General features: G+C 33.6%; 1 protein-coding gene across 1 annotated transcript in view; it reads right to left on the reverse strand.

Annotated features, from left to right (window-relative positions):
- The window catches only part of LOC138320455 (protein crumbs homolog 1-like), a 103561-nt gene that overhangs the window by 11807 nt on the left and 80096 nt on the right, over positions 1-11658 (reverse strand). The window contains 4 exon segments of the mRNA XM_069263415.1: positions 134-244; positions 573-729; positions 1028-1108; positions 3325-3451. Coding sequence (XP_069119516.1) covers positions 134-244; positions 573-729; positions 1028-1108; positions 3325-3451 — 476 coding nt within the window.

An 11658-nucleotide genomic window follows, 5' to 3' on the forward strand; every position in this document is an offset into this window, starting at 1 on the left:
TCTACAGATTTCAGCATGATCAATCTGTTTGTTTGTCTCCTGAGGACATGTCTAAAATCTCCTAGTTCAAAGACTTGTTTATGTGAACCACAGGGGAGATTATTACTAGCATGTTGGTGAATACATGACTTACAGTCGGTACAGTTACAAGCGTAGTCATTGACGAGGTCGATACAGGTTCCACCGTTACCACACTGTCCGTGACAGTCCTGTATATCAGTCTCACAATCATCTCCTGAGTAACCTGTAACATATAGTTATATACTTACTGGCTGATTCAGTCAATTTAAAGCTAATTATAATAATACAGATCTCTGCTGAAATACCAAGTGTGAAAACAAAACCTTGTAAATTATGGTTAGGTTCAATCAGATACCACTTGAAAATACAGATAAATATTGACACGATGAAGCTCTCACTATGTCAAACTTTGAACTAAGAACTCCAAAATGTCAAATCTTGCATATCTGGTACTTCCAGATAATAAGGGCTTACTCAATAAATCAAGCATTTTATGCCTTAGAAATATATAATTTGATAAAATCCCAATATGTTTTTTGTACTGTCGTTACCTGGTAGACAGGTACAGGTGTATCTGCCAGCTGCTGTATCTGAGGTACAGGTTCCGTTGTTTTGACACACGGGCTGGGCACAGAAGTCAATTTCTATCTCACATAAGTCTCCTTCATACCCCGTCAAACACGAACAGTTGAAGCCAATCTGGGCTTGCTTTAAGGGCAAAAAAAGAAAAATGTTTGAATTTAGTAAAACTCTACAACTCCTTTTTATACATAAGCATCAATCTAAAACATAATAGAAATTCAATGTTTTCTCATTTGATATGAAAAGTAACTGATGAGCTTGTGTGATAACAAGAGGTTAAGCAGGCAATTTAAAATTCATATAACTCTCGCAAACTTGTAACGTAATAATCCATGTCTGTTCATAAGAGCAGATAACTCTGTAAAAACGTCTCTGCAGCATCACATTCCAGCGACGGTTAGAATTACAGGTGAAACAGACTTACCCCCATAGAATCTGTAAGGTTGATAGTATTACAGCTGGCATTGTTCTGGCACAGACTTGAACCATTACACCCTTGGTATTTCTGTGCAATGGAAAAAATCATATATATATATAGATGATCTAAACTGTGTAATATTTCTATGGGTATTTTAGACTAATGAAAAGCAGCAAGCAATTGATGTAAACCATTGGGATATTATTACAGTCTTAACTCAAAGTTAGCAGGACCATGGTGAAATTTTAATTAATCAAAGTACAATATATAGTGAAAGGTTGGCAATAAAACAATTTAACAAGACCTTTGAGTCATAAAAGTTTGCATTAACAAGGTTTGATTGTAACATGTCATTTCACATTAAACTTTTATCCTTTTAGGCAATGTACTTAAAAGCCCTAGCTACATGTACATATATAGATGTTCATAAAAACTATGATCCTATCCAGGACATTCTCCAGCACCAGTCATTCCACGCCCCAGGTATGTAGACTATTTCTGTGACATAATAATGTAACATGATACAACCAAAACAGGAGCCTATAAACATAATACAACATTTACTGTAATTAGCCTCCCTCTCCCTACCTTTACACCATACCCCTCACTATACCCACCTTTCTCAAATTAGAGTCCCTCTCTCACTCAACCCTCCCCCTTTAGCTAAGGCCCTACCTTCAATGACATTTTGATGAGGTACTCAAATTTATCTATTTTTAACATTGCCACTAATCAATTAAATTTTAATTCCATATAAGAACGCTATAAGGTGTGTTATAATATTCAGTGTCACAGGTATGTAGTGTTTATATTGCCTCATAAACGATTAATAGGTAATTTATCAGACTTAATTCAGACTGAAATGTCTTCGCAATAGTATATGTACTAAAGTATGTAGTGGGAGTGTAGAAATGCCAAACAGATAATAAAATTTATGATACACAGACTTAATTCTACAACTTTGACCAAGTCAATTTTCAGGAAGATTTCATCTTATAGGATGATTTGATTTAACAAATACGTGAGAGGAATGACTCCGAATGAGAGTTTTTGTTCTAGATCAGCTAGACAGGTCATGATCAGACCAAAGCTTATCAGACACCGACACCACGCAGGGCTGAATTTATGACTCCAGTGCACTACAAAATGTCAGTTTTATTAAAGTTTATCAGAAAATTTATAACCTGTTTTAAATTTTCAAAGTTTCTAAAGTCATTTAAAATTCAATCCTGATGTTGTGGTGACAAATAAACTGAACTAATATATTTCCTAATTAAAACATGACTCACACTTGAGTTTAATGAAGGTTTATGATAATGTATGTATTAATGTTTAGGTAATAAAGTTTTACTGACTTCAATTAAAACCAGAATCATTGTATCCCATGTGTGTCTGAGAGACCCATGGGTGGACTAACACAGTACACTATAGTGCCATACACGTTTACAGCGTACCTGGTAACTTTTTACCTGATGCGTTAACGACTTTACCTACAGTTTAACACACACATGTGATAATCTTTGTTGAAATGTACATTGAAGTTTACACCTACACACACTGATCATATTTACCAACCATCCCCTATTATTCAGATCAGGAACTAGAAGATGTGTATTAGCCTAAGAATATATTAATCCCCACATGGTACAACACTGTCACATCTGTCTATAGAGACCCATCAAGGGCAGGCAGAAAATACTGAAATATACTTACTACATATATATATATATATTCTATTTTGATCTGGTTTTACTTCATTAGTTTAACATTCTATTAAGAGCCAGGGTTATTTAAGGACATGACAGGTTTAAATGGTGGAGGAAAGCCAGAGTACCCGCAGAAAAACCAACTGACAGCGGCCAGAACCTCAGGCGTACTGCCCCACATAGGATTCAACTTGTGACCCAGAGGTGGAGGGCTTGGTAGGTTAACCACTCGACCACCACAACTATACTGTTGTATTGTTCTGCTATGATGCAAATATTAACTTAATTTGTTACGAAAGTTTTCAAAGTGCATGGCAGATATTAACAGCTGGAGAACAACTGTGTTAATCTTTCAAAAAGGGTCAAAGTTGATTGTTCAAACACTAACCTTACAGCCTTGACAGATAAGCCCTTGAATGTAATCAGCATAGAGCTAGATAATATTAACTAAATACACCCAATTAATAGATATTGCATTGTGCCCAATAAACAGAGTCAAAGTTTAGTGCCATAGATCCTAATACTAATTAACACAAAAGGTTATAGTATAAAGACAATATCATTCCAATGGCATGTCTCCTTCACACATACACTTACCTGTGTGCTACAGTCTTTGCCTGTGAAGTCCTCAGTACAGTTACATTGGTAATCGTTGGTGCCATTCTCACATGAGCCATTATTCTGACAGGAATTATTCTGGCAGTAGTTGATGGACACATCACACCTAGAGGGAGGGGCAAACATTAATATCCAGGCCGTCAGCACAATCCATGTCCCCACGAAGGTCAAGGTCACTCGAGGCATTTTGGTTACTGCACTCTAGTCACACAACTAATTAGTGTACCTTAATTACACGTGTCGGCTTATTAGGATATGTCGTTAAGTCAGTCCTGTTTAATATTAAAATTAAACATTGCGAGGGTTCAGTATCTTAAGTGACTTCTATATGAGCTCAATGTTGCTAAATATTTAGTCATACATATTGTCCTTTTTATTTGAATGACAGAGATGTCAAATCATTGACGCCTGTGTTTAAATTCATGTTATGTAAGCCACAGACATATGTACTGTCAAATGTATATTATATACATGTATGTGTACAATATAACCACACAATATCAGCACAAGAAATGTCACATCAACATTGTCAGGTAAGAATCACACCAAACAATTCTATTTCTTCAGAATTGCTGATTTAGGTTTTCACACCTCCTCTGAAATACAGAAATAATTCCAACGTAAAACTCTTCCATAAAAATCCTGGTAGATATTACAAGACTAAGAAATCAGAAGAAAACACACAGCAGGTATAAGATCTCAGGTACACGTCCACAAACACCATGTGTTGAATCCTCTTTTCAGGTTGATATTGATCCAGGAGAATGACTGTACTTTTTCTCGTTAAAGGTGTGACAAATAAATCACCTGTATTTCATGTTCTTATGCTGTTCATACCTATGTATTACACACCTGAGTTATGCAATCTGCGACAGGTAAAGAAACAATACACACATTGACGTAATAGTGAGAATCAGGTAAAACGTATCCTTCCCCTATATGTAGGTCACAGCTTGGGGTCCAAAGTACCTAGAGCTTTATAACACAACATACACAAAAAGTGATGTGATGACCATGGATACATAGAAAATCAATTAGATACTGCCTTCACTGTGTTGTGTAGTTGGGTCGTAACTGACCCCACCCCTACCAAAGCAGGAACTACCTAACGGTCAGTTAACGAGAATGTCACCTGTAGCATGTTTACTAACGATTGTCCAAAAGTGACCATTTGAGTCCTTCAAGCCATCCATTGTCATACATCAGGCTGATTCACTGACCAGTTTTTAAGGCCTATAATTCTTCCTTATGAATTAGTCGTGGATGAATGCTCTCACCTGGCTGTTAATCTCCTGGTAAAATATTAGGTGTTTCTGTGACCCAGTCTAACACTGTGGTAGCTTTAATCGGTATACTGACAGCACACTGACCAGGCTTTAAAACACATTCCTTTATCTACTGTAATACATAGTTCAGTAATCAACAGGTGTAAAAATAGCAGGTATATTTCCTACATAGCAGAAATACCTCGGGTAGTGTCTTGCAGGAGTGGATACATAATCACAAGCAGACTCTCCAATGGGAACACAGCAAATTATCCAATTGGTAGCTGATCCTCCTGTGAACAAAATATTTCCAGTTCCGTTCTTATCTTGTCCTTAGTGGAGGCTTAAAGTGTCAAGACACATTCCTTCCGCACCGAATCCGAACAGTGGCAATGTTAAACATTTTTCTCCTCACCGGAGGGGCAGCCATGCTGATCTGCATCCACTGGGGTCTGTGTAGGGGTGTAGTTTTTTTACCTGTTTTACTGGGCGATATTGAGGTAAACACAAGCTCAACACACATGATCAATGACAGTTACAGGTGTATTCAGACAGGTAAACATACCACAGGTAAATCAACCAACCACTCACATTCAGATGATCAGCTAGCCTGGTATATATGCAGCTATACACTGTACCTATATATGTATAGCCTGGTCACATATCTTGTTGTAAATTACCCGTAATTAAAAAGTAAATGAAATATCCCGATCTGATTATAACAGCCCACATTTAACATTGGATCACGTACGTGTTACAATTCGTTACATGAGTGGATTATCTCTAGCGGGTGTAGACAGATTACAGTGGTCTGCAGAAACATTGGCATTTAACTGATTACAACTCGGTTTATCTACCAGGTAACAACTGACCGCACAGGTAGCAGTGACCGATACAGGTGACCGGTACAGGTAACAGCTAGGTGACCACAACTGTTGAGTATATATATGTAGTTCAACATGGTGATAAAATAAGCATGTTTTTGTATTTTTATACTGATTAGGCAATTAATTAAATCACCATGCACAATTGTACATCCTAAAACTGCTTTCCTGAAATCCAAAAACTTTAAAATCCCACATTCTGTATCATCACTAAGTTAATACAATCTCCATTCACGTTTGAAAAAGCTATAAATGTTTACCCAAACCAGAGAACTTAAAAACTCAGCCAAATGATATGGTGTGTTAGAACTATTGGACTGACTGCCACTCTAGTTGTCCATTGCCGCTGCCACCATGAAACAGGTCACTGCCAGTCATGTCACAGTCCAACAGGAAGTAGTGATCGGGGATGGTCACCTGTCACATAGAACTGAAGACAATGATATGGCCAAAAGATGACCAGCTGATAAAAACCTGATAGAGCCCGTTTAACATGCCTGAAGGTTAACAAGCGAGTTACACAGGTGAGTTACACAGGTGAGTTACACAGGTGAGTTACACAGGTGAGTTACACAGGTGAGTTTCATAGGTTAAAAAAACTTCCACATGAAATGTACAAACAGTAGTGTTTGTAAGATAGTAACAAAGGGTCAGAACCTTTTTGTGGAGATCACTGGGTCACTCCATGAGGCCTCAATAACTCAAAGAAGGTATGGGGCCCTCAAAGGGAAGCAATTTCATGAAATAGGGAAACAATGCCAAGGTTATAAGCATCACACAGTTGTAAAACATTGTTTATAATCTATGGGACATGTAAAACATTGTTTAATCTATGGGATGTGTAAAACATTGTTTAATCTATGGGACGTGTAAAACATTGTTTAATCTATGGGACGTGTAAAACAAGTGTTTAATCTATGGGATGTAAAACATTGTTTAATCTATGGAGGTAAAACGTGTAAAACATTGTTTAATCTATGGGATGTGTAAAACATTGTTTAATCTATGGGACGTGTAAAACATTGTTTAATCTATGGAGTGTAAAACATTGTTTAATCTATGGGACGTGTAAAACATTGTTTAATCTATGGGACGTGTAAAACATTGTTTAATCTATGGGACGTGTAAAAAATCATTGTTTAATCTATGGGATGTGTAAAACATTGTTTAATCTATGGGATGTGTAAAAATGTTTAATCTATGGAGTGTAAAACATTGTTTAATCTATGGGATGTGTAAAACATTGTTTAATCTATGGGAGTGTAAACATTGTTTAAAAATTATCTATGGGTGTAAAACATTGTTTAATCTATGGGATGTGTAAAACATTGTTTAATCTATGGGATGTGTAAAACATTGTTTAATCTATGGGATGTGTAAAACATTGTTTAATCTATGGGACGTGTAAAACATTGTTTAATCTATGGGATGTGTAAAACATTGTTTAATCTATGGGATGTGTAAAACATTGTTTAATCTATGGGACGTGTAAAACATTGTTTAATCTATGGGATGTGTAAAACATTGTTTAATCTATGGGATGTGTAAAACATTGTTTATAATCTATGGGATGTGTAAAACATTGTTTAATCTATGGGATGTGTAAAACATTGTTTAATCTATGGGATGTGTAAAACATTGTTTAATCTATGGGATGTGTAAAACATTGTTTAATCTATGGGATGTGTAAAACATTGTTTATAATCTATGGGACGTGTAAAACATTGTTTAATCTATGGGATGTGTAAAACATTGTTTAATCTATGGGATGTGTAAAACATTGTTTAATCTATGGGACGTGTAAAACATTGTGTAAAACATTGTTTAATCTATGGGATGTGTAAAACATTGTTTAATCTATGGGATGTGTAAAACATTGTTTAATCTATGGGATGTGTAAAACATTGTTTAATCTATGGGATGTGTAAAACATTGTTTAATCTATGGGATGTGTAAAACATTGTTTAATCTATGGGACGTGTAAAACATTGTTTAATCTATGGGATGTGTAAAACATTGTTTAATCTATGGGATGTGTAAAACATTGTTTAATCTATGGGATGTGTAAAACATTGTTTTTAATCTAATCTGGGATGTGTAAAACATTGTTTAATCTATGGGATGTGTAAAACATTGTTTAATCTATGGGATGTGTAAAACATTGTTTAATCTATGGGATGTGTAAAACATTGTTTAATCTATGGGATGTGTAAAACATTGTTTAATCTATGGGATGTGTAAAACATTGTTTAATCTATGGGATGTGTAAAACATTGTTTAATCTATGGGACGTGTAAAACATTGTTTAATCTATGGGATGTGTAAAACATTGTTTAATCTATGGGATGTGTAAAACATTGTTTAATCTATGGGATGTGTAAAACATTGTTTAATCTATGGGATGTGTAAAACATTGTTTAATCTATGGGATGTGTAAAACATTGTTTAATCTATGGGATGTGTAAAACATTGTTTAATCTATGGGATGTGTAAAACATTGTTTAATCTATGGGACGTGTAAAACATTGTTTAATCTATGGGATGTGTAAAACATTGTTTAATCTATGGGATGTGTAAAACATTGTTTAATCTATGGGATGTGTAAAACATTGTTTAATCTATGGGATGTGTAAAACATTGTTTAATCTATGGGATGTGTAAAACATTGTTTAATCTATGGGACGTGTAAAACATTGTTTAATCTATGGGATGTGTAAAACATTGTTTAATCTATGGGATGTGTAAAACATTGTTTAATCTATGGGATGTGTAAAACATTGTTTAATCTATGGGATGTGTAAAACATTGTTTAATCTATGGGATGTGTAAAACATTGTTTAATCTATGGGATGTGTAAAACATTGTTTAATCTATGGGATGTGTAAAACATTGTTTAATCTATGGGATGTGAACATGTTTAAAAAACATTGTTTAATCTATGGGATGTGTAAAACATTGTTTAATCTATGGGATGTGTAAAACATTGTTTAATCTATGGGATGTGTAAAACAGTGTTTAATCTATGGGACGTGTAAAACATTGTTTAATCTATGGGACGTGTAAAACATTGTTTATAATCTATGGGATGTGTAAAACATTGTTTAATCTATGGGATGTGTAAAACATTGTTTAATCTATGGGATGTGTAAAACATTGTTTAATCTATGGGATGTGTAAAACATTGTTTAATCTATGGGATGTGTAAAACATTGTTTAATCTATGGGATGTGTAAAACATTGTTTAATCTATGGGATGTGTAAAACATTGTTTAATCTATGGGATGTGTAAAACATTGTTTAATCTATGGGATGTGTAAAACATTGTTTAATCTATGGGATGTGTAAAACATTGTTTAATCTATGGGATGTGTAAAACATTGTTTAATCTATGGGATGTGTAAAACATTGTTTAATCTATGGGATGTGTAAAACATAATCTGTTTAATCTATGGGATGTGTAAAACATTGTTTAATCTATGGGATGTGTAAAACATTGTTTAATCTATGGGATGTGTAAAACATTGTTTAATCTATGGGATGTGTAAAACATTGTTTAATCTATGGGATGTGTAAAACATTGTTTAATCTATGGGATGTGTAAAACATTGTTTAATCTATGGGATGTGTAAAACATTGTTTAATCTATGGGATGTGTAAAAACATTGTTTAATCTATGGGATGTGTAAAACATTGTTTAATCTATGGGATGTGTAAAACATTGTTTAATCTATGGGATGTGTAAAACATTGTTTAATCTATGGGATGTGTAAAACATTGTTTAATCTATGGGACGTGTAAAACATTGTTTAATCTATGGGATGTGTAAAACATTGTTTATCTATGGGATGTGTAAACTTGTAAAACATGTGTAAAAATTGTTTAATCTATGGGATGTGTAAAACATTGTTTAATCTATGGGATGTGTAAAACATTGTTTAATCTATGGGATGTGTAAAACATTGTTAATCTATGGGAGTGTAAAACATTGTTTAAATCTATGGGATGTGTAAAACATTGTTTAATCTATGGGATGTGTAAAACATTGTTTAATCTATGGGATGTGTAAAAACATTGTTTAATCTATGGGATGTGTAAAACATTGTTTAATCTATGGGATGTGTAAAACATTGTTTAATCTATGGGATGTGTAAAACATTGTTTAATCTATGGGATGTGTAAAACATTGTTTAATCTATGGGATGTGTAAAACATTGTTTAATCTATGGGACGTGTAAAACATTGTTTAATCTATGGGATGTGTAAAACATTGTTTAATCTATGGGACGTGTAAAACATTGTTTAATCTATGGGATGTGTAAAACATTGTTTAATCTATGGGATGTGTAAAACATTGTTTAATCTATGGGGGTTAAAAAATGTTAATCTATGGGAAAACATTGTTTAATCTATGGGATGTGTAAAACATTGTTTAATCTATGGGATGTGTAAAACATTGTTTAATCTATGGGATGTGTAAAACATTGTTTTAATCTATGGGATGTGTAAAACATTGTTTAATCTATGGGATGTGTAAAACATTGTTTAATCTATGGGATGTGTAAAACATTGTTTAATCTATGGGACGTGTAAAACATTGTTTAATCTATGGGATGTGTAAAACATTGTTTAATCTATGGGATGTGTAAAACATTGTTTAATCTATGGGATGTGTAAAACATTGTTTAATCTATGGGATGTGTAAAACATTGTGTTTAATCTATGGGACGTGTAAAACATTGTTTAATCTATGGGATGTGTAAAACAGTGTTTAATCTATGGGATCTGTGTAAAACATTGTTTAATCTATGGGACGTGTAAAACATTGTTTAATCTATGGGATGTGTAAAACATTGTTTAATCTATGGGATGTGTAAAACATTGTTTAATCTATGGGATGTGTAAAACATTGTTTAATCTATGGATGTGTAAAACATTGTTTAATCTATGGGATGTGTAAAACATTGTTTAATCTATGGGACGTGTAAAACATTGTAAAACATTGTTTAATCTATGGGGTAAAAATGTGTTTAATTAAAACATTGTTTAATCTATGGGATGTGTAAAACAGTGTTTAAATCTATGGGACGTGTAAAACATTGTTTTAATCTATGGGACGTGTAAAACATTGTTTAATCTATGGGATGTGTAAAACAGTGTTTAATCCTATGGGACGTGTAAAACATTGTTTAATCTATGGGACGTGTAAAACATTGTTTAATCTATGGGACGTGTAAAACATTGTTTAATCTATGTGGTGTTTTTATGGGACCATATAAAACATTGTTTAATCTATGGGATGTGTAAAACATTGTTTAATCTATGGGATGGTGTGTAAAACATTGTTTTAATCTATGGGATGTGTAAAACAGTGTTTAAATCTATGGGACATGTGTTAACATTGTTTAATCTATGGGACGTGTAAAACATTGTTTAATCTATGGGATGTGTAAAACATTGTTTAAATCTATGGGATGTGTAAAACATTGTGTTTAATCTATGGGACGTGTAAAACATTGTTTAAATTATGGGACGTGTAATAACATTGTTTAATCTATGGGATGTGTAAAACATCTGTTTAATCTATGGGACGTGTAAAACATTGTTTAATCTATGGGATGTGTAAAACATTGTTTAATCTATGGGACGTGGTAAAACATTGTTTTAATCTATGGGACGTGTAAAACATTGTTTAATCTATGGGATGTGTAAAACATTTGTTTAATCTATGGGATGTGTAAAACATTGTTTAATCTATGGGATGTGTTAAAACATTGTTTAATCTATGGGATGTGTAAAACATTGTTTAATCTATGGGATGTGTAAAAACAGTGTTTAATCTATGGGATGTGTAAAACATTGTTTAATCTATGGGATGTGTAAAACATTGTTTTAATCTATGGGATGTGTAAAACAGTGTTTAATCTATGGGACGTGTAAAACATTAATCTGGTTTAAACATGTTTATGGGACGTGTAAAACATTGTTTAATCTATGGGACGTGTAAAACATTGTTTAATCTATGGGACGTGTCTAAAACATGGGATGTTGTTCTCATAGTATAAATCCTGTAAAACATCTATGGGATCTATGGGACATGTAAACATTGTTAAATCTATGGGATGTGTAAAACATTGTTTAATCTATGGGATCGTGTAAAACATATT

This window comes from Argopecten irradians, chromosome 4 (genome assembly GCF_041381155.1).
Source record: "Argopecten irradians isolate NY chromosome 4, Ai_NY, whole genome shotgun sequence".
In the NCBI taxonomy this organism is placed as follows: Eukaryota; Metazoa; Mollusca; class Bivalvia; order Pectinida; family Pectinidae; genus Argopecten; species Argopecten irradians.